This window comes from Schistocerca nitens, chromosome 11 (assembly GCF_023898315.1).
Source record: "Schistocerca nitens isolate TAMUIC-IGC-003100 chromosome 11, iqSchNite1.1, whole genome shotgun sequence".
NCBI lineage: Eukaryota > Metazoa > Arthropoda > Insecta > Orthoptera > Acrididae > Schistocerca > Schistocerca nitens.
In genome coordinates, this window is record NC_064624.1 from 211,229,856 (window position 1) to 211,254,785 (window position 24,930).

A 24,930-nucleotide genomic window follows, 5' to 3' on the forward strand; every position below is an offset into this window, starting at 1 on the left:
ACATTAGGTGGGACCCGATGCCTGTAATACTTCCACAGTTATTAAAAAGTTGTTAAAATGTAAAACCAATAGTTCATCATCGATATAGATAAAAAGTAGTAAATATAAAGGAAAGGAAGAGTTGCGGCATCAGAACGAAAAGTGATACATCGCTCAGCAACGAAGAAGGACGTAGACTGCGGGCATTACGTGGTGAAAACAAATCAACTGATAAAATAGTAAGACTGTAATTAAGCATAAAGCCACGTAACGCTGCAGATGCCACACCCAGCAATAATATACTTCTTTATTGACAATTAACCTAAACGTAAATGGGCATTTTTATTACCATAGAACAAAAGTGAAAGCTCCTATTGTATTATTAAAAATAAATAAACTAAATGAATATTTGGTGATAGTGTTAACTAAATGTATGTCACAATTAAATGTTATTACAATGAAACAATAAACTATTTAAATAGGCAACAGCCATAAGATCAGTTGTAGAGAAATGTGAATTATTTCCTCATTTTCAAAAATTCATACCTTTGTTCAGTCTGATATCAATGTTGAATTTTTTACAATATGTTGCTCTCATGTAGGTGTACAAACTGTTCAACAATCATATTTTTATATGCAGTCCCACGCGAGATAACTAACCTCAAACTTTACAAAAAAAATATTCAAATTTCAAAAATTCATAAAAAATTAAGGAAGCATTTTTAAGTGTTCTTTCTCTATATGAGGCTAGTAGTGTATGATATCTAACTATAGGTAAAAAGTAGGCACTCATAAATCACTTCTTGTTTGTTATTTTTGGGCCTAAAAAGTGGATTTTTCAAAATTTGGATACCAAACTTTGGAGCTCATTTTGACTGGTTATTTTTTAATTTAGTGTATTTTGAGTAATAGACAATGTTGTAGAGGACACTTTTCTAAAAGCAATCATGTCAATTGCAATGATGTAACTTAAACCAGTGCAGAGATATTCAAATTTTCGCTAATGTCTGCAGACTGCAAAATTGTCATGTGCCAACAAATAAAAATGGCTGCCATCCACTAAAGGTGCAAGATAAATTATTTTTAAAAACTGTTTTGTACTTCTCAAATATAGGGTATTCACAAATAAAAAAATTAAAATGCTTAAAAATGGTCAACCAACCGTCACTGGACCAAACGTTACTGTTTTTTGTCACTGGTTTTTCAGTTTTGTGTTACCTCTGCCTCATTTCACATACAGTGCTGACCACTAGAAAGAAAGTGCAATTGGGTAACCCTGCTAAGTAAACAAATGCATTACACATACTCTTAAAAGAGAAAAAAAACTGGAACAGTTACAAAGTCAGCTTAACCACAGTGTCACAAACAGTTAGAGAAAATTGTCGCACTAGCGCCCCACCTGTCGAGAAAGGCGGACATCTCTGAGCTTTGTACGTGTCGTAAAGAGTAATGTTTGTTTCTAGTTCTTTTCCTGCATAATTTACAAAATCATTTTTGTATCTGTGTGGTCGGAGCTTGAATAAAATGTGGAGTGACACAAATAAAATAAAAGTAAACACTAATGAACAAAATGACATGAGCTGCAACAAACATTTCTGACCTTTTTTTGTCCTTCGATTTTTCCTCGGATTTTCCCTTCGGTGGCTTCGGCTTCCTGCTCCAACTTAACAATAAATAGAGAGCAACCCTCACCCTTTTTTAAACGAGAAAGGACAGGCATATAATTTTTTTTAATATGCTAGTTTTCCTTCACTTATTTTCCACGATATTTCTGTGGCTACCCATTTTTATGATGGGCACACTTCTTGTAGAGTAATAATTTTGCAGAGAATCTAATGATTTTCAGTTTCTTCCACTTCACTCAATTCTTTCAAAAATGAACAACTTTAGCTGACACAATTACTTCATCTTCAAAAGACCTCCACGGTGAATGCTCAAGTGTGTGCAGATCTGCTACAGTAAAAATTGTGGCACCACTATCTCCCGTGTCGCAAAACAGTCTCAGTGCTTTTGACATTTTAGTACCGTAGGTGCGTGGCAATTTCCTGCATCTATAAAGCATTTTCATTTGAACTGTAGTGAAGACAATTTCACAGTTTCATGTTATTGTGCAGGTAGAAAAAATCTTTCTGCAAATCATTGTGACTTATTACCTACTAGCCATTTCATTCTATAAAGAAATCAAAATCTTCACTAAATGCCTCTAGGTTAGAAAAGAATGTAATGCAATATTAGATCCCCCTCTCGAAGTCCGTAAGAAAGCTCAAGGATGGCAAATATAGTATCTTCTTTTAGTTATTGCTGAAATTTATTGGACTAATATACTGGCTTTTGTAAAATAATAATAATAATAATAATAATAATAATAATCTATTATTATTATTTCCTTCCTTTCTCAGACGTTATGTCTGGTTAAAAATGGAAAGTGACGCGGACCTTGATCAAGCGGTATATGTTACATTGCATTTAGGAACTTTCGGGTAATTGAACACACATCAATAATTATAGATTACTGTAGTTGTATATATACGTTTGGATGCAGCTGTATTGCGTTGATGTACTGGTGGATATTGTGTGGTATGACTCCTGTAGTTGATAGTATAATTGGTACAATGTCAACTTTATCCTGATGACACGTGTCCTTGACTTCTTCAAAAAGTTGGATGTATTTTTCAATTTTTTCTCCTGTTTTCTTTTGTATATTTGTTGTATTGGGTGTGGGTATTTCGATTAGTTGTGTTAATTTCTTCTTTTTATTGGTGAGTATGATGTCAGGTTTGATATGTGGTGGTGTTTTATCTGTTATAATGGTTCTGTTCCAGTATAATTTGTATTCATCATTCTCCAGTACATTTTGTGGTGCTAGCTAGGGCATAACCACCTATGGTAAACTAACATACGCAAACAGCGACAAACGTCGGTAAGCCCCTGCATATCAGCAACACTGACTGGCAACCACCAGCTGCTATTGGAGCCGACCAACAGGCCACAGCAGGGACACCGACGAGCTCGCCCACAGACGCACGAACAATCTGCCAACACTCCCTCACACTGTGCCTCCGATATATGACCATCGGACACAAGACCGATAACAAAACTAACTGTTGCAGGCTGCAGGACGCTGAACGAGGACTCTGTACCAGCACCCAGCGCCAGCCGCCGAGCAACACAAACGCACAACATCAAGGTATCGACATGCATGATACCCACTACTAACAAAGCGTATCCTTGTACAACCTATCGCAGGCAGCAAGACAACCGCTACTGCTCTTGCCGCCCGACCTAACTTTCGCAGAGGTTTTTTTCCCTTGGCTCTTGCCTTGGCACTTTTTTTCCTCTGCCCTTCAAACCGCTACCCTTCGTCAGATTTCGACCAATCTATCTCCAGATGAGCGCGTATTAATGGTTAATCCTAACCAGACGTACGCAAACATCGCAGCACCCACATCCTGCGACACCTCACTTTAGTGAATACTAACCCTTATGCAGAGATGGCAGTAGACCTTTTGTGTTGGCCATCATGCCGGTGTGGGCGTGGAGGGGCTCCACCTCTTTTTAAAAAAAAAACTCTTTTTAAAAAAACAATGTATGTGGGAACGTGTTGTTGTATTAGTTTATGTTGTATGGCAGGTTGTTGATGTATTATTTTTGCTACATTGTCATCTCTTCTGGGGTATTCTGTATTTGCTAGTATTGTACATCTGCTTGTGAAGTGATTTACTGTTTCTATTTGTTGTTTGCAAAGTCTGCATTTATCTGTTGTGGTATTGGGATCTTTAATAATATGCTTGCTGTAATATCTGGTGTTTATTGTTTGATCCTGCATTGCAATCAGGAATCCTTCCGTCTCACTGTATACATTGCCTTGTCTCAGCCACGTGTCGGATGCATCTTCATCTATGTGTTGCTGTGTTAGACGATACGGGTGCTTGCCATGTAGTGTTTTCTTTTTCCAATGTACTTTCTTCGTATCTGTTGATGTTATGTGATCTAGAGGGTTGTAGAAGTGGTTATGAAATTGCACTGGTGTAGCCAATGTATTTATATGAGTGATTGCTTTGTGTATTTTCCTAGTTTCTGCTCGATCTAGAAAGAATTTTCTTAAATTGTCTACTTGTCCATAATGTAGCTTTTTATGTCGATAAATCCCCTTCCTCCTTCCTTTCTGCTTAATGTGAATCTTTCTGTTGCTGAATGTGTGTGATGTATTCTATATTTGTGGCATTGTGATCGTGTAAGTGTATTGAGTGCTTCTAGGTCTGTGTTACTCCATTTCACTACTCCAAATGAGTAGGTCAATATTGGTATAGCATAGGTATTTATAGCTTTTGTCTTGATTCTTGCTGTCAATTCTGTTTTCAGTATTTTTGTTAGTCTTTGTGTACATTTTTCTTTTAGTTCTTCTTTAATATTTGTATTATCTATTCCTATTTTTTGCCTGTACCCTAGATATTTATAGGCATCTGCTTTTTCCATCGCTTCTATGCAGTTGCTGTGGTTATCCAATATGTAATCTTCTTGTTTAGTGTGTTTTCCCTTGACTATGCTATTTTTCTTACATTTGTCTGTTCCGAAAGCCATATTTATGTCATTGCTGAATACTCCTGTTATCTTTAGTAATTGGTTGAGTTGTTGATTTGTTGCTGCCAGTAGTTTTAGATCATCCATGTATAGCAAATGAGTGATCTTGTGTTGGTTATGTTCCAGTAATATTGTATCCATAATTTGTATTATTTAGCATGTTGGATATTGGTTCAGAGCAAGGCAGAACCAGAAAGGACTTAATGAGTCTCCCTTAATCCGTATTGGCTGTGATGTGATAGTATTTGAATTTGTTTGGATTTAAGTGTGGTTTTCCAATTTTTACTATGTTTAGGAACTGTATCAATTTAGAATCTACTTTGTATATTTCCAATATTTGTAGTAACTATGAGTGGGGTACACTATCAAAAGCTTTTCGGTAATCAACGTATGCATAGTGTAGAGATCTTTGTTTAGTTTTAGCTTGATATGTCACCTCTGCATCTATTATCAGTTGCTCTTTACATCCTGCTCCTTTGCAACAGCCTTTTTTGTTCTTCATTTATAATTTTGTTCTGTGTTGTATGCGTCATTAATTTCTGTGTAATGACTGAAGTTAATATTTTGTATATTGTTGGTAGGCATGTTATGGGGCAATATTTTGCTGGGTTTGCTGCGTCTGCTTGATCTTTAGGTTTCAGATAAGTTATTCCTTGTGTAAGTGTATCAGGGAATGTGTATGGGTCTGCAATGTAACTGTTAAATAATTTATATCTAAAAACAAAGAGGATGTGACTTACCGAACGAAAGCGCTGGCAGGTCGATAGACACACAAACAAACACAAACACACACACAAAATTCAAGCTTTCACAACAAACTGTTGCCTGTTGCGAAAGCTTGAATTTTGTGTGTGTGTTTGTGTTTGTTTGTGTGTCTATCGACCTGCCAGCACTTTCGTTCGGTAAGTCACATCATCTTTGTTTTTAGATATATTTTTCCCACGTGGAATGTTTCCCTCTATTATGTTCAATAATTTAGTTAGATGTGAATGTGTTGAGGTGTTCTTCTTTAGCCAGAAATTTGTTATTTTATCTTTTCCAGGGGCTTTCCAATTCTGAGTAGAATTAATTGCTTGGGTGACTTCATGTTGCAAAATGATCACTTCAGGCATTTGTGGTATCATCTTGTATGTGTGTGTTTCTGCTTGTATCCACCGTGCATGCCTGTTATGTTGTACCGGGTTTGACCATATGTTGCTCCAGAAGTGTTCCATGTCTGTTATGTTTGGTGGATTGTCTATTTTAATGTGTGTGTTATCTATTGTCTGGTAAAATTTCTTTTGGTTTGTGTTGAATGATTGGTTTTATCTTCTAAGTCGTTTGGCCAATGCTTGTAATGTCTGCTTCTTTTCATCTAATTGCTCTATCGCTTCTTGTTGTGAGATTTTACCTAACCTTTTTCGCTTTTTGTCTGATATTTCATTTCTTATAAATTGTGTTAGCTGTCAGATGTCTTTTCTCAATTTTTCTATTCTGATCTGTAGCCTGTGTTGCCATGCTGGTTTTGTGGGTTTCTTCTGTGTGTTGGTTGGTTCTGATCTCTGCCTAGTGTGTATATTTAGTGTAGTGAGTCGTCCTATATAAACCAGTAGTTGTAACTCTTCCATAGTTGTATTTTCATTTATTTTGTTGTGTATGATTGTGTTGATAGTTTTTATTGTTGTTTCGACTTGTGGGTTATTTGGTGGCCTATGCAAGAATGGTCTAATTTCTGTATTTGTGTCTTTGTATTCTATATATGTCAGCTGAAATTTTTCTTCTATATCTAACATGTGTGTCACTTCGTGTTCTATTTGTGCTTGTTCTGGTGGCTGTCTTAAGATTTCGTTTTCCTCTGATTGTTTAATTGACGCGTTTTGTTCTTTGTTTGTTTTCTCTGGGATGTTTGAGTCCGTTACTGTATTTTCTTCTTTTAATTTCACATTATTTTGTTCCAGTATTTGTTGTACTTGTTGTTTGATGTTTTCTAATTCTGACTGGGGTATCCTGTTATTTTTTATTATTACACGGATCTGATCAGCTAGCCGTTGTTCTGTTAAAAATTTTAATTCCGTGTATCTGGTAATAAATGTTGTGTATACTTGTGATCTGTATCCAGTTGTGTTGGTTCCTAGGTTTGTTGCTCGGTAATAACAGAACATGAGGTGTCTGTTAACTTCATCTGACCATCTCATCCTCTGTCTTTGTTTTCCTTCTAGGGTGGTTGCAGGAAGCATATCCTGCAAAACACCCCTATTTGGATTTAAATCATTTTCCAGTTGGCTAGCAGTGTGTTTACCATTGTGGGCGGGCATAGGGTTCAAGCGTCATCCCCGACCGTGACAGCGCTTGTCCAAGGCTTCATTAGTTCTGTCCTGAACCAAGTAATCACACTAAACGGAGTGTTAGCCCTATTAGTGGTTTGTTCTTTTCGTTGCCTTTTACGACTGGCAGAACATACCGGAGGCCTATTCTTTCCCCGGGCCTCCATGGGGTGTATTATTATTATTATTATTGTTGTTGTTAGGCTTTTTAATACTCCTTTAATATTCTGTCAAATGTGAAACTTTGAAGTACACTTTCCTATAACAGTTCGAGATGTGTACACAAAAGTGTTTGACAGGAGTCTACTACGAAAAAACCAAGATGGCACAACACAAAACATAATGGTCTTCTACTAGTGGGTTCCTGAAATTAAATAGTAAAATGTTACCATTAAAATACAAAGCTTACTGTCACATGTAAACAAGGCGAGACCCCCTGCTGTACTGTTAAAACATTAACACGTACGAATAGGAACACTTATCTGCCACAAGAGGCGGCTGCACCGCAGCCACTTCCCGTACCCTCAATTATCGGCGAGGTACCAGTCACGACAGTCACTAACACCCCCGTATAGCACGCACCGACTACAGTATTACCTAATGTCGTACGTCCCAGTCCTTTCACTTCGAAGCTGTTGAAAATTTGCAAATATAGAAAATGTGAAAATGAAGTGCACAAAATTCACAAAGGCCCGAGAGTAAACCTCACGTATTTAAGTCGGCACACTATAAACCGCTTACGCGGAGACAGTCATCGGACAGTGTCCGCCGGGGCGAACACTGTCTGATCGCTACGCACCTCGGTACCGACAGATTACACGACAGAAGAATCGCGACGTACGAAGGTGTGGGCGACTGCCGTACGTATTTTAATGACGACTTACAATACAGTACCGTCACATTATGTACGTCCTCGTGTTCTGACAACTGTATATTTTTCCTTATTTATCAGAGTTTTAACAGTACCGCACACGCCTCTCGTCACATTTACGAGTGACGTCTCACTCCGTACACACAATAACGGAAGAGCAGTTACGTTTACATAACGTATTTAGATAAACCTCACCTTTCATTTCGTATCGTATTCGTGTTAAAATGTTTTCACAGATGCAGTCAAAATGTCACACCCGACAGTGTACTGACGAATCAAACAGTCCGGGTCGAGCGAGTGTTTCACGCAGTACGGACACTCCAGTGTCCACTCACCTGCGACGTCGGCGAGACGGGCTGCCCGGCCTTCCCGGGGTCGGCGGCTCCGGACGCGCCCACCACCCGGCCGCCGCTGCCGCCGCTGGACGCCGAACTCTCGCTGGAGAGCATCGACACGTTGTCCGAGAAGGCGGAGTCGTTGTCGGGGCTGTCCGTCCGCACCACTGCCGACAGAGTGGGAGCGTGACCAAAAATAGATAAAAGAGAGAGTGCAAACATCTTACAACACGGGATGTCTGTTTTAACTCTAAACTACAAAGTATCTCAAAATGGTGCACCGTACGAGAAAAGGATCGTATGTGAAACGCCGATATTAGTAACGGGGGCATACGTAAGTGCTCCGAGTGGCTACCTGCCGCGTGGGAGGGGTCGACACCGTATTCTTAAATCGGAAACCCACTTTCGTTGCACGTTCAGATTCTACACCGACAAAATACGTACAGTTCACTCAAACCGGTGTTATCCAATCAGTGTGTGTCTTTTTGCAATTGATAACAGATGTGTTTTGTGTTCTAACGTTTCATATTTGTGTTTGAAATTTACTTTAGTGTCGAAAATTTGACTGTACAATAAAGTACGGTCGGGATCGGTGACATATCCCTTCCCTTCGCCCGACACCGTCGCCGTGCACGAGTATCGGTGGCAGGCAGGCGTGTCGCTACCGTTTCCCGGACGTTTTACCTCGTTACAGAGGTCGCAGTTTGTACTCTGCCGGTGTGCGAGTGTCGCAGCAGTCAGACACGCACACCGAATTCGGTCACCGTCTACATTACCGTACGACCGGCTCATTTTACAGAAATGTCAGTGTCCGGCCGTATCATTAGTACTGTAGAACCACATTTGGCACATTCGAGTAACCTCTGAACACGAGGTTTACATTTCCACCGTAAATGAAACGAACAATCAAACGCATCGATTCTTAATTGGAAAAACCGGAACACTTGATATTTGTGAATTATGACGCCATCCACCACGAGACGGGAAACAGTGGTCCGAATATACAGTACGAATTTTTTGAGAAAGAATATGAATATGGAATAAAATGGGCATCTCATTTCAAAATACAAATTTGGTGCCACCCGTGCTGAGAGGAGGAGAAGGTGTGTGTGTGTGTGTGTGTGTGTGTGTGTGTGTGTGTGTGTGTGTGTGTTTGTGTGTGTTTAGAAGGTAGATGTCCCATTACCAATAATACCTGCCTCCCCCCCCACTCTGTGTGTGTGTGTGTGTGTGTGTGTGTGTGTGTGTGTGTGTGTTTTTCGGACATATTTAGTTCTTCAAATTTAAAACAAACAAGCATTACTTTACAAACAATGGAAAATCGAGGACGGAATAACACAATAATATCGAAAGAACAGATTACTACTCACCATAAAGGGAAGATGCCGAGTCACAGATAGACAGAATAAGAAGACTGTCACACAGGCAAGCTTTAGGTGAAGAAGGCTGTAATGGTACTTTGACTACCACGCCTCCGCCAATACAAAGATATAATCTACAATCGCGCATGCGGAAGAGCACTGCACCAGCGACCGATTTTTATAAATAATTTTGTTCTTCTTTTTACTTTTGCATAGGTGTTTGCTTTTAACAACTAATTGCTTACTCTCTCTCTCTCTCTCTCTCTCTCTCTCTCTCTCTCTCTCTCTCTCTCTCGTCTTCATACGAAGTACGTGAATTTTTGGCGCTGTGTTAAATATGCTTTTGGGTGGAAATTAAAATTATATTACGAAACGAAGTTGTTTCAATAGTGATTCGAAATGGTTATCCCCGAATTTGTAAATTGATCATGACGGTGACAACTTGAAGAAGTTTTCAACAGACGGAGAAAAGTGAAAGACGGGTCGTCCTACAAGGGAATTAGGACAGCTATGAAGACTATATTGTAATTAGTACTGCATTTCTAACAGACTTATAAGGTAAAATTGCAAAACATGTCCGACAGTCAAATGAATATTGAACTGAATTGTGAGGATGTTCAAGACATAATTTTACCGGATCGATTAAGACAACAACTCCTGTATTTAAACAGATATACAGGCGAATGGAGAGTGAGTACTACGCGACAAAACGCGACATTGACAACGTCAACTTCAGAATCAAACATCAATCAGACACGAAAAAATGACGAAACTAAGACACAGGACACTGACATGCTTAACCAGATTCTTAAGTCACTTGGTGACCAAAACAGAAAATTTGACACTTTAGACAAAAGATTTGACGCTTTAGACGAGAAAAATGATAATTTAAAACGTGACATTGGGAAATTTGACACTAAATTCGATGAACTGACACGGGACATAAAACAAAATTTTGAAAAACAATCTAGACAAATTGCCGACTTGACAGAACCCACCAGTAGTCTTGGAAGGAAATTTACTAACTTATCAGACAAGGTTAAGAGACAAGAAAAGGTATTTGTGGAAATCTGTGACGAGACAAAAACTGAATTACGACGATGTAATGAGAAATTGTTAACAGTAGTTTTTGAACAATAGAAAACCTGTACCCAAGTTGACAAATTTCAACAGACACACAATTCCGTAAAAAACAAACCAAGAACACGTAGACCTGACAATTACAGACCTTTCAGACAGATTGAATGATGTAACATTGGAGCAGAAATCCTTACAGGAAAAGTTAGAAAAAATTGAAGACAGAGCAGATGTAGCATCTTTAAATAATGACACAACTCTAGCAGAGAAACTTGTACATGAATGAAAATTATGTGATGATTATTTAGATGAGAAGTTTGAGACAATGACACAGATCATTTTAGATAAGACAAAGGAACAAGTAAAGGGAGAAACAGATAATATTCAGAAAGAGGTACGTAAACTTAAAGAAAATGTAATACCAAGTTTGTCAGTGATACAAAAGCCCATAACAGGCAACCAAAACATAAATGAGAATCCGAATAATGCTAGACCCAGCACACAGCCGAAAATAGAATTACCAATGAGTGACACAAATCCCAATGAACCATTTTCAATGCTACCACAAGATCAAAATTACTATCAGACATCACCACATACTACGCACAGTTTGACACAAAATGCAGGACCCATAATACCATCGGGAGTAGCTGATAAAACATTAGTACGACATGGATACTTTCAGACATTTTCATGTGATGAGAAAGACAAAGTGCATCCGATTGTTTTCATACGCTCTTTTGACGGTATTTTCCTGAGACATTGGTTAGAAGCTGATAAAATTCGATATGTTACAAATTTGTTAACCGGAAGAGCAGCTAAGTGGGGAGCAGCAATGAAAAGACGATGTTTAACATTTGAACAGTTTGAACAAGCATTTCTTGAGGAATTCTGGTCGATCACAGAACAGCAAAGTTTAAAACGAGAAGTATACAATCCAGAAATTTACAACCCGAAGAAAGAGACTTTACGTCAATACTTTGAACGCTACCTAGACAAAACATTATATTGGACAAAACCAGCAGATTTCCCAGACGTAATTAGAACACTAAAAAGCCACTTACCATTTCCTTACCGTGATAAATTAATGGAGTGTCCGAGGACAACATAAAGAATTTTTTCAGTTATGTTGATGGGATAGATGTTGTTTACAGAGATGAGATCAGGAATTTCAATCAATTGTATCCAATCCATCCAAGCCATTCCCGTACGCACAACAACAGAAGTGACAGAGGCTATTGGAATCCGCCTCCGACACCACAACAAAACACTCAAAGAAACAATTCACACTACACTGGGACAAATACATTCAGTATTAGGAGAAACAACTCGCAGCATTGGCAAGGAAACGGAAATTATTACTATAATGGTAATCCGAACAGTAATTACAATCAGAACAATAACAGTTATATTCAAAATAACAACAGGAGGAGGAACCGAAATCACAGAGATCAAAGAAGAGAGGATAACAGGTACCATCCAGGATATTTTCAGAGAAACAACATACAACTACATCCAAAAATGTATTGCAGGAATAACAGTAATGACAATACCAGTTACAGTCATGGGCGAAATAATGTATGGGGAAATCACAATGGACCACTGCCACGACACATGCAATACAGCAACCCTCAATTCGTACCTAACGGAAATCCCAATGCGACGCGAGGTAATGTCAACAACCAAACAGCTGATACTTTGGTGACGCGTGACAGAAATGTAAATATTATTGAGTTGGGCAATGAACCCAACCCGCAGCAACAGCCGAATTTGCCGGAAGACGAACGACAACCGAGCTAAGCGCTCGAGTTATGGTCGATTTGTTTTCTCCGATATGATGACAGTAAGAAAATAGAAAAAGAATTATATCAGGATGTAGATTTTAATAGTACCAGTAAAACAAAGATTATTCAGGCTATAACACGAGTTATGATTGGTAGTTACGAAGTGGAAGTAATGTTAGATACAGGAGCAGCAGCAAGTGTCATTTCAATGTCTTTATATAATGAACTCAAACATTGCCAGTACAGAATTGTCACATTATAAGTGCCACCGGTAACAAATCAAAGAACGTGAAATTTCAAGCTCTCATTAACTTTACATTTTCAAATATACCACTCAATTACAGTTTTCTGGTGGTAGACAAATTAGTTATGCATTGCATATTAGGAATTGACTTTCTGAATGAATATTAAGCAATCATAGATTAAGGAAAAGGGAAATGTCATTTAACCACAAACAAACAACAACTGACAATAGAGTTAACACAGGGTAAAAACTTAAATAGTAAACAAGGTAAGTTTGAACAGTTACATTTTGTGTATCCACCAGCAACAAACATATGTGATTTAACTTTTAATGAAGCTGTATCTCAGGGAATTAAATCTAATGATTTATATGAGAAATGCACAGAATTTGAATATCTGACGAAGGAACAACTTGAATTACTTGAAGTTTTGCAGCAATTTGCTGAGGTATTTGTGGAGAAACCTGGAATTATTAGAAGCTGTACTTATGAGATGGATGTTAAACCACACAAAACATACTGTAGAACATATTAAAATATTCCTTGGTCAAAGAAACCCGCAGTTTTGAAAGAGATTGAAAAAATGCAAGCTTGGGGTATGATTGAAAGGTCACATTCACCATATTGCAGTCCGATCCTAGCAGTTAATAAAGAGGATGGTAGTGTAAGGTTAGTGCTGGACACACGAAAAATTAACAAAGTCATAAGCCCAATCAACACACGATCTATTAATTTGGAAGAACAACTTTTAAAATTTCATAATGTACAGTATTTAACCAATATCGACCTCCGCTCATCGTTTTGGCAGGTGAACCTCCATAAAAACAGCTGTGAATACACTGCATTTCTATGTGAGGGACGTAGTTATCAATTTTGTGGTCTACCCTTTGGTCTATGAGTGACTGCTGGAGTATTTATTCAAGCCTCAGATGCTGTTCTCGGACCACAATTGTTATCGCAAATCACAGTTTATGGTGATGACATTGTCACTGCCACCACTACTTGGGAAGAACATGTTAATCTTTTGAAGCAACTTCTGACTAAATTTTCTGACGCAGGTGTCACTATCAATTTATCAAAGACGAAATTAGGGAGGACAGATATCAAATTCCTTGGTCACATCATATCAACTGAAGGCATTTATCCAGACTCAAGAAAAATTGATGCAATAAAGAATTTTCCATCCCCACACAATCGTGAACAACTCAAAGCCTTTCTTGGTCTATCTTCAATCTTCAGGAAATTTGTACTCTACCACCTTCTTAACAGTCTACATCTTCTATCTTTACTCAAAAGAAATAATATTTGGAAATGGACAGAGTTCTGTCAGACAGATTTTGAAGCGATTAAGAATGCTTTAGTTAATGCACCGTTGTTATGTCATCCTGACATGACGTAAGACTTTTGCCTAGTAACAAATGCAAGTTCCTATGGGCTCGGAGCATTTTTATTCCAAATTCATGTAGAAGATGAACAAACAGTCATCAAACCTATAAGTTTTGCTAGCCGCACGCTCACTGAATGTGAAAAGTCATATTCAGTGACCGAGCGCGAAACACTTGCCATAGTATGGGCATTTCGCAAGTTACGCTACTTTCTATGGGGAAAACGTACTAAGCTTTATACTGATCATCAAGCTCTTTCTTTCCTGCTATCATGCAAGTTATTAAATTCACGTCTTGCACGCTGGTGTGCATCACTACAAGAATATGATTTTGATATTATATACATAAAAGGAGAATCCAACATTATAGCCGATGCTCTATCTCGTTTGCCACAAGGCCTCTTACCTGAAGCTCATGTTGATGATTTTATTTTATTTACACACAGAACTTCGGGACACTATGGTGTAACAAAATGTACAGATAAGATTATACAATATTGCCATTTTCCAAATTTAAGGCGAAGAGTATTGAGTAATATTAGGAAATGCATCATATGTCAGAACGCCAGATATTCTAATCGCACAAGCATGAATGAATTGCACCCAATTATACCTAAGAGGCCATTACAGCTAATTTCTTTAGATATTGCAGGACCCTATCCACAAGCATGTGGAGGAATGAAATACATCCTTGCTGTGTTAGATGTTTTCACAAAGTATTTAAAATTATATGCTTTACGTTCAGTTTCTACCACTGCTATTACCAGACATCTATTAACAGATTATTTTGTAAAAATAGGAAAACCTGAAGTTATGATCACAGATAATGCAGCATATTTTACCAGTTTAAAATGGAAGACTTTTATTGAAGAACAGAATGTTAAACATATATTAATTTCAAGATTTCATGTGGCAGAAAACCCAGTAGAAGAACATTTAGAGAATTTGGACAGTTTATGAGAACACACACACCAGAGAAGCACACAAAATGGGTAGAATACCTAGCACCATTTGAACAAATAGTGAACAATTTAACTCACATTTCTACTGGATACACACCAACTGAATTAATTATGGATAAAACAGAAAGAAATGAATGGACAGACCCTCTACCTAAATTTACAGCAACAACAAATTATGTGAGTTTACAAGAAAAGGTAATACAAGCTTACACAACATTATGTGACAAAGCTAACGAAAGAAAGCAGAAATATGACAGAGGTGTCAGGAGAGCACAAACATTTCAAGTTGATGAGTTAGTTTTACTAAGAACACATCCTACACCCACAAAACTGTAACATTTCAACAGGAAATGGCAGATCTTATACTCTGGACCATACCGAATTGCAAATATTCCACACCCTGGCTGTTATTCATTAGAATATCCATTAACACACAAACCCAGAGGTCTACATCCACACAGACATTTGAAAAAATACATACAGTAAAATGTTAGCTAATGAGATGAAGATAATTAATATGATATACAGTTATGATGAGCCTACATTTAAGTTCTACATATACTTACAAGCTAATGAAAGCAGGTAAGTCTAGAAAGCAATGTGAACCATCCAATAGCTAATAAGATATTTGGTTATAAGAGGAGTTGCTATTGAGGCATATACACATTAGAGGAGGCATATACACATTAGAGGAGGCAGAGAACTGAACAGAATTATTTTCTTTAGGAGGCATGTGATAATAGTAATGTTGATATGAGTGATGTGAGTGACTGAATGAGATGAGTGGATGTAATTTTAGTTTAATAAGAGGATAAATAGTAATACGGAGAGAGGTAAATGGAATATAAGATGAGAAAAGGGTATTATTATTATTATTATTATTGTTGTTGTTGCTAAAGTAAAAAAGTAAGTGGTGACGAATAAGAGGAAAATATGAATATAATGCTGAGGAATAAGTATATGTTATTTTGTGAAGAATGAATAATGGATAGGTGAGAATGTTATGAGGGAAATACGGAAGCGTCCGATCCCGCCCGTCTGCTTTGACCCACGACGTCACAAATATGGCAGAAACAAAAACAAACACACACACTTTCCACAACAAGCCTAATGACACTAACGGGACAAGCGCGGGAAATGGGGTGTTTTGGGTGGGGGGCAAACGAAATATAAACAAATTTAGACGCCTTGCGTAGCTACAATGTGTAAGTGAAGACAGCCATGCATGAATACCCACCCACCTCCCCAGGGGTCGTAACCCCTGCAACCCATAGAAGATAAAGATGTTTCAGTAGCTGATTAGTGTTTTTTGTCTTTAAAAAAAATAATCTCATGGGATAGAACGAACAGATCAGAAAAGTAAATAAAATAAGATAAAACAGAACTGGAGACAACCACACTCAAACCAAACTCCGCGCCGTCATGACGTCACACACGACAACATCCTTACGTCACGGGTCAAAGCAGACGCGTGGGATCGCACGCTTCTGTCGACCCGTTATGAGTAATTGAGAATATGTTCAAAGGAGAGAGACTAGATTTTACCGCAATATCACATGTACTCATGGAATACAGAATGAAAGTAGTGGAAAGAGTATTATTTATTGAAAGATTGGTATGCCTGAGATAATAACTTATGTGATGTCTTATATATTCTTATAACTAAAGGTGAAAGTATATATTTATGTGGAAAGAATTATTTACAGCAGCCACTGTTGAAAATATACCAGAAGATTTAAATCTATAACACTTTAACACTAATCTAATGGGAACTTGGAATGAAAATTTTGGAGTTATGTAGGCTTGACACTTCAGATTGGGAGAATTATTTAAGAGAACATATTTAGCAGTCATATAATGACATAATTAAAGCTCGTCTACTGAACTGAACTAATGCACTATTAAATAGAAAGCAGAATAAGGAGAAAACAAAACACACACACACACACACACACACACACACACTCACTTACCTTCGACCACACTGATGTACATACTTGTAGAATACTAAGATATTTAGAGGGGCACCACTCTTAGAAATGGTAATAGAGGAATACCACTCTTAGAAACAGCAATAGTGGGGACACCACACTCAGAAACGGTATTACGCATAGGAAATTTTACATTATATTAAGTAAACATGTATTTTGTCTATCATATTTTATTTTGTGTAGTCCACTGTAGGAGATAACTTTACTAGTATTTATGAAGTAGTTAGCAACCATGAGCCAACAAATAAAATGTATATTTCAATCTGAATGTAATGTAATTCACGTGTCAGCACAATGATATTGAATGTAACGTAAAAATTTACTATATTTTTCATATAATTCTGTATTTGTACTATACGACTACAATGTAAATATCTCATGTAATGATTAATTGTAAATATTTGTATATTTATGTACTTATTATATCAAGAAATGTATTTTAAGATGTTAATGAGCTGCAAATGACTTGTGCATGTAGCACATGATTCATATAAATGGAACTGAAAATGCAAAGAAGAAACCAACGTGATGGAACACTGGTCAAGAAATATTTACGTAGTGTCAATATGCTTTGAAGTGTATGGTGTTGTGGAAGCCGGCAGGTCTTCAGGTTGGTGTAACAGACAAGCTCATCACCTGTCGTAGGCAGTGAGGTGTTTCCTGTTCCCTCATTGACCATTTATACCCCGGTAGACGCCACCGAAATTCGACTGCTGGAGATCATAATTTCGTGTTGACACAATGAACAAACTTTTGGATTTTCTTCAAGTCACACTCAGAAGCCGATACTACGTTTAAAGACATTGGAGCAATGTAATAGAACATTTATTGTTCTAATCAATTCCATTGCAAACACGAATCATGTGAACTGAATTCAAACGCTGTTCTAAGCAACAATAATACGCCGCAATTCAAAGAGATTAATGTTACGACTCCCAAAGAAGATACACACCAAAAAGACTGTATACAAAGACTGATATGCAAAGAGCATTGTGCTCAGAAATATTTTTTGTAATATTTCAATTTCTTATTTTCTTATACTGCCACGCTCGCTTGCGGAGCGTGTCAGAGGAGGCATTGTAATGGTACTTTGACTACCTTGCCTCTGCCAATACAAAGATATAATTTACGATCGCGCATGCGGAAGAGCGCTGTGCCAGCGACCAATTTTTATAAATAATTTTGTTGTTCTCTTTACTTTTGCGTAGGTGTTTGTTTTTAACAACTAATCGATTACTCACTCACTCACTCTCTCTCTCTCTCTCTCTCGTCTTCATACGAAGTACGTGAATTTTTGGCGCTGTGTTAAATATGCTTTTGGGTGGAAATTAAAATTATATTACGAAACGAAGTTGTTTCAATAGTGATTCGAAATGGTTATCCCCGAATTTGTAAATTGATCCTGACAGTGACAACTTAAAGAAATTTTCAACAGACGGAGAACAATGAAAACAGGTCATCCTACAAGAAAATTAAGAAGACAGCCACGAAGACTATATTATAATTAATACTACGTTTCTAACAGACTTATAAGGTAAATTTCAACGAATTTCTGATGCTATTTCCGTACAGTCGCTTTTTATAACATCAAAATTCAAAACCCAATCAGATTTTATATTTTCACGGCAGAACCCCGAGGAACGGAAACAATACAAGGCCTTCACCACAATTAGACAACACACACACACACACACACACATATATATATATATATATATATATATATATATATATATATATATATATGCGCGCAACCCTCACCCAAATGACCACAGTGTGTGGCTGCCAAGGCCAGACTTGTGTGTGTGTGTGTGTGTGTGTGTGTGTGTGTGTGTGTGTGTGTGTGTGTGTGTGTGTTGGGGGGAGGGGGGGCAGCGCACATGCCCTTTGTCCCATGCTGACGAAGGCCTTCTCGGTCGAAAGCTTACTCGTTTGACAGTCTTTGCGTAGTGCCTATGTGTGACTTGGCATCCCTGGTATGTGTAGACTAGTAATCTACACCTTCGATAGCAGCAAAATTGTTTACAGTTTTAAGTTTAATATCTCAACCCATCCGACAGCACCCAGGGCCAGTCCAACTGGAAATACGAGGAAGTGCAGTGCTGTGAGGTGAGGTGTGCCAATTGGTCTGCACTGTCACTACAACTCTGAGATAGGTCGGCCACTCGTCGTTTGAGGAGAGAATACTAGCGTGCTCCACAGTTTGTTCGGATTCTCTTTTCCACCTTCCACCTGTGTCATTACAAATCTCCCGCCGTTTAGATCGATTTCGAAGGTAACGTGGACAGACAAGTTGCAGCATTAGAAAACTGCGGCGAAATGCAGGAAGATCTGCAGCGGATAGGCACTCGGTGCAGGGAGTGGCAACTGACCCTTAACACAGACAAATGTAATGTATTGCGAATACATAGATAGAAGGAACCTTTACTGTATGATTATATGATAGCGGAACAAACACTGGTAGCAGTTACTTCTGTAAAATATCTGGGAGTATGCGTACGGAACGATTTGAAGTGGAATGATCATATAAAGTTAATTGTCGGTAAGGCGGGTGCCAGGTTGAGATTCATTGGGAGAGTTCTCAGAAAATGTAGTCCATCAACAAGGGAGGTGGCTTACAAAACACTCGTTCGACCTTTACTCGAGTATTGCTAATCAGTGTGGGACCCGTACCAGGTCGGGTTGACGGAGGAGATAGAGAAGATCCAAAGAAGAGCGGCACGTTTCGTCACAGGGTTATTTGGTAGGCGCGATAGCGTTACGGAGACGTTTAGCAAACTCGAGTGGCAGACTCTGCAAGAGAGGCGCTCTGCATCGCGGTGTAGCTTGCTGTCCAGGTTTCGAGAGGGTGCGTTTCTCGGTGAGGTTTCGAATATATTGCTTCCCCCTACTTATACCTCCCGAGGAGATCACGAATGTGAAATTAGAGAGATTCGAGCGCGCACGGAGGCTTTCCGGCAGTCGTTCTTCCCGCGAACCGTACGCGGCTGGAACCGGAAAGGGAGGTAATGACAGTGGCAGGTAAAGTGCCCTCCGCCACACACCGTTGGGTGGCTTCTGGAGTATAACTGTAGATGTAGATGTATTTCGAACCGAGAAGCTCCCACTCTCCTACTGCAGTTGTCGCCGGCCGTTCCCTCGCGCGACTAAAGAACTGGACAGTTTCGTTCAGAGTGGAAGTATTTCTCTAAATTGGGCCGCGAGTAGACAAGACTTGTCGCGTGCCGTGACAGTCTGTCGTTCTCAGTTTAAAAGCTCACCGTATTAGCAGCTTCGGGACCCTTACACACAGAGCCGCGACCCGTCACGCAGAACAGATTTTCACTCTGAGACACAGTGCGTGCAGCCGGCCGAAGTGGCCGCGCGGTTCTGGCGCTGCAGTCTGGAACCGCGAGACCGCTACGGTCGCAGGTTCGAATCCTGCCTCGGGCATGGATGTGTGTGATGTCCTTAGGTTAGTTAGGTTTAACTAGTTCTAAGTTCTAGGGGACTAATGACCTCAGCAGTTGAGTCCCATAGTGCTCAGAGCCATTTGAACCATTTGAACAGTGCGTGCAAGTCAGAAATGTCTCGGCAGCTGAAGCCGGAACTCGTAGCTGCAAAACTGGCGCACCGACAGGTCCCGTCCACTAGAAACGACAGTCCCGGCAAAGTGAGAACTAGTGTGAAGACTGGAATGTAGCAGAGGAGAGGAGACGAGACGAGAGTGGGTACCGCAGAAAGAGAGACAGCCGAGGTGGGTGTAGCGGGACTTTGAATCTCGCCGCGCTACACTCGTTCCCTCAGATATAAATTATACCGTCGCAGCGGTATGAGCGCTCGACGGCAGAGAAAATACTGAAATTGTAACTCTTTTTTTTGTTTCTCTATCTGTCTTTTGTCTCTCGAGAGCCGAAGCTTAATTCAGACGTAAAAACTTATTAGCTATTCTCGGTCGGATTAAGGCGAAAAAACTCATCGATGTGCAGACGTGTTGTGAAAGTTTGTATGAAATTTGCAGGTTGAAAGCAACAACGTAAAATATATTGCATTCGACACCGAGATGGTTTTAGTTTGTATACATTAGTAATTCCTGGACAATTAAAATTTATTGCAAGATTTCGGACCGGCTAAGACTTTTCACGCAGAAATGTAGGGGATTTTTGAAGACCTGGACGCCGCACGCGAGAAGACGTGTTAACACGGTAAAGGATGAACTCTTATCTACGCCATTTCCCCCTGTCAGTTACATTTTGTTATTCTCTGTTCTTTTCAAATAATTTTTGTAGTGGGAATTGGTTTGACTTTTGCTCAGAAACGCCACAAGGACCACCCCCAACAATAGCTTTTCCCTATCAGGAAGTCCGATAACTTTTCTGTAATACGAAGTGCGATCTGCATTTGATTCCTTCCCCTTTTCGCGGTCATTAACGGTTTTAGAACCCCCTTTTTATTCACCATTTCTTCTAACATTTTCAACCTTTTGTTTTCTTTCCTTTTTCTTTTTTATTAAACACTACACGGCCCACGATTCGTACCCGCATACCTCAGTCGGTAAGGGCATTCGCCCGCAAAATGCAGAGGTTCCGAGTTCGAGTCTCAGTCTGGCGCGAGATTTCGTGACCGAATGTGTGGAGTAATCGATCGTACGTTAGGAGGCAGAGACAAAGAGTGGGGAGAACCGGTAGGTGACGGTAATGGCGGGTTTTTTTTTTTTGTTACCGTGTTCGCGGCCGGCGTCGTCGCCCTCCGGCTTGGCCCGGGCGCCCTCGGAGCTGGAGCGCGAGTGCGTCATCCGGGGCTGCTGCTGCTGCTGCTGCTGCCGCGCGGGGGCGGGGGCGGGCTGCGGCTCACCTGCAACGTGACAGAGCGGAGGTAGCGAGCAGCACACCAGCGGGGCGTCGCAGACACTACGAATCACTCGTAAGGTACGCTGCAACGCGACTAATGTAAAAACTAATACGATATCATCACCACAAAAACTGTTATCTCAAATACGTGTAATATTAAGGCTACGCATTAATGTCTACCACTATTTACCGATCATAATACTTTTAACTACTCTGTGTATGTACACCACTGGCCATTAAAATTGCTACACCGAGAAGAAACGCAGATAATAAACGGGTATTCATTGGACAAATGTATTATACCAGAACTGACCACACTTCATCGAGAGTAGTGACTGGCGTATTGTGACGAGCCAGTTGCTCGGCCACCACTGACCAGACGTTTTCAATTGGTGAGAGATCTGGAGAATGTGCTGGCCAGGGTAGCAGTCGAACATTTTCTGTATCCAGAAAGGCCCGTACAGGACCTGCAACATACGGTCGTGCATTATCCTGCTGAAATGTAGGGTTTCGCAGGGATCGAAAGAAGGGTAGAGCCACGGGTCGTAACACATGTAACGTCCACTGTTCGAAGTGCCGTCAATGCGAACGAGAGGTGACAAAGACGTCTAACCAATGGCACCCCATACCATCACGCCGGGTGATGCGTCAGTGTGGCGATGACGAATGCACGCTTCCGATGTGCGTTCACCGCGATGTCGCCAAACACGGATGCGACCATCGTGATGCTGTAAACAGAACCCGGATTCATCCGAAAAAATGACGTTTTGCTATTCGTGCACCCAGATTCGACGTAGAGTACACCATCGCAGGCGCTCCTGTCTGTGATGCAGCGTCAAGGGTAACGCAGCCACGGTCTCCGACCTGATAGTCCGTGCTGCCTGAAACGTCGTCGAACTGTTCGTGCAGATGCTTGTCGTCTCGCAAACGTCCCCATCTGTTGACTCGGGGATCGAGACGTGGCTGCACGATCCGTTACATCCGTGCGGATAAGATGCCTCTCATCTAAACTGCTAGTGATACGAGGCCGTTGGGATCCAGCACGGCGTTCCGTATTACCCTCCCGAACGCACCGATTCCATATTCTGCTAACAGTCATTGGATCTCGACCGACGCGAGCAGCAATGTCGCGATACGATAAACCGCAATCGTTATAGGCTACAATCCGACGTTTATCAAAGTAGGAAATGTGATGGTACGCATTTCTCCACCTTACACGAGGCATCACAGCGACGTTTCACCAGGCAACGAAGGTCAACTGCTGTTTCTGTATGAGAAATTGGTTGGAAACTTTCATCACGTCAGCACGTTGAAGGTGTCGCCACCGGCGCCAACCTTGTGCGAATGCTGTGAAAAGCTAATCATTTGCACTTCTCAGAATCTTCTTCCTGTCGGTTAAACTTCGCGTCTATAGCAGGTCATCTTCGTGGTGCAGCATTTTTAATGGCCAGTAGTGTATTTGCACGAACTGTTTACACGTAATTCGTAATTATTTACACGAAGTCATTTTCTTAACATATACAAGGTGTTCCAAAAAAACACCTTACAATTTTGAAAATTCGTATAAATTTATTCGTCGTATTACCTACAGAGGTGACTGTAGTGTCAACTTGTAGGGAAATTCGTCGAGTTTTGTCTCGCGTAGTTCGCTAGTGCCGAATCGCACGGCAAGGAGCGCTAGCAGCGGTTGCGTCAAAAGATGGCTGCCTCTACTGGACCCGAGCGTGCTGGTCGTGTGTTTCGGTTCTAAGAATCGAATTCGGCGACAACAGTTCAGGGTAATTTCCGTACCGACTACGCCGAAGGTCCTCCTGGTAGGTTTACAATTTACGAGTGGCACAAATGTTTTGTAGAATCGCGGTGCTCCGTAAGACACGGGAAACGGTCGGGTCGTCTGTGCACGTACGACGGCGACGTCGAGCGAGTGCGACAGCCATTTATCGACAGCCCTACGAAATCGATACCACAGATCGATTGCTTCTCGCAAGATGTCACCAACACCTGGCTGACGACCGGCATTTCGTCATTGACCGCTCTGCAGGTGAGTGGGTCGTCCGCGACGCGCCAGCCGCCCACACCTGACACCGCTCCCGTGCCGGCTTCTCCGGCTACACCTGACCGACCGAGGTGGCGCACTGGACTCGCATTCGGGAGCACGACGGTCCATCCCGCGTCCGACCGTCCCGATTTAGGTTTTCCGCGATTTCCGTAAATCGCTGCGGGCCGATGCCGGGGCGGTTCCTTCGACAGTCTGCTGGCGCGCCTGCATTCCCACGCCCCACTCTCCGTACCCTCAGCCGAGCTGGCTTCCGCCGACTGCCCCTCGGACCCTCCGTCTACCCCTCGTACCGACTTCGATCCTCCCCTGGCACACCCCGTGTTTGTTCCCTCTCTCCCTCCTCCCACCGGGCTTCCCATACCCCCCCCCCACCTCCTTTCCTCCCCCGCAGGTATCCTCCGCCACTGGCATCTACACCCTCCCGTCTCCCTCATCCCCCACCTTTTGCCCATTCGGCAGGTCTCCGGACTCGTACACGTAAAGTCGACATTCGCGCGAAGGAGATCTTCGGCAGTGTTTCGTGTGTGTGTGTGTGTGTGTGTGTGTGTGTGTGTGTGTGTGTGTGTGTGTGTGCGCGCGCGCGCGCTATCGTGTTAGTGATCGATTCGGTGTTTCGTCATTTGTGCTCCTTCGTTCTCGTGTGCCATTTCTGTCGTCTCTCTTAGTGTCCGAGTGCCGAACGATTTTCTTCGGACGCTGCACCCGTGAACGACTTGACGTATTTTAAATTTGCGTCTCCGATGTCGCGTATCCACCGTGTCATTTCGTTTTTCGACATCTCCACTCGCATTACCTGCACTATGTGTGGCCGAAGAGCGCCGTAATTTTGCCGCTGTCGGCCTACCATTGTACAAGGTGTTCAAATAACAATAAAGAAAAAAAAAAAAAGACACCGCACGCCGGGTTATCGCACAGTGGCACGTACCGGTGCGACGAGACGCCGTTATCGGCGGTCGACAGAGTTCCACCCCGTGTCGTGCGAGGACCGGCGTCGGGCTGACACCCCCGCACCCGCGACCGCCGCCGGGCAATCACCGGCCCGCGCGTGGCCTCCCACACGGACGGCAGTTACGCAGCGAGTAGCGTCGTGACGCGGCGGTGTGGCTCCACACGGGGACAAAGTATCCCGGTACCAAATGCTCACTCGTCGGCACGTAGCACGTGGCTCTAGG

The 24,930-nt window shown here is 41.1% G+C and overlaps 1 protein-coding gene across 1 annotated transcript in view; it reads right to left on the reverse strand.

Moving 5' to 3' along the window:
- The window catches only part of LOC126212794 (abnormal cell migration protein 10-like), a 563,013-nt gene that overhangs the window by 66,742 nt on the left and 471,341 nt on the right, over positions 1-24,930 (reverse strand). Inside the window, exons 5-6 of the mRNA XM_049940196.1 lie at positions 21,572-21,703; positions 8,070-8,236 (exon numbers count right to left, since the gene is read on the reverse strand). Of these exons, the coding sequence (XP_049796153.1) occupies positions 8,070-8,236; positions 21,572-21,703 (299 nt within the window). The remainder of the gene's footprint in view (positions 1-8,069; positions 8,237-21,571; positions 21,704-24,930) is intronic.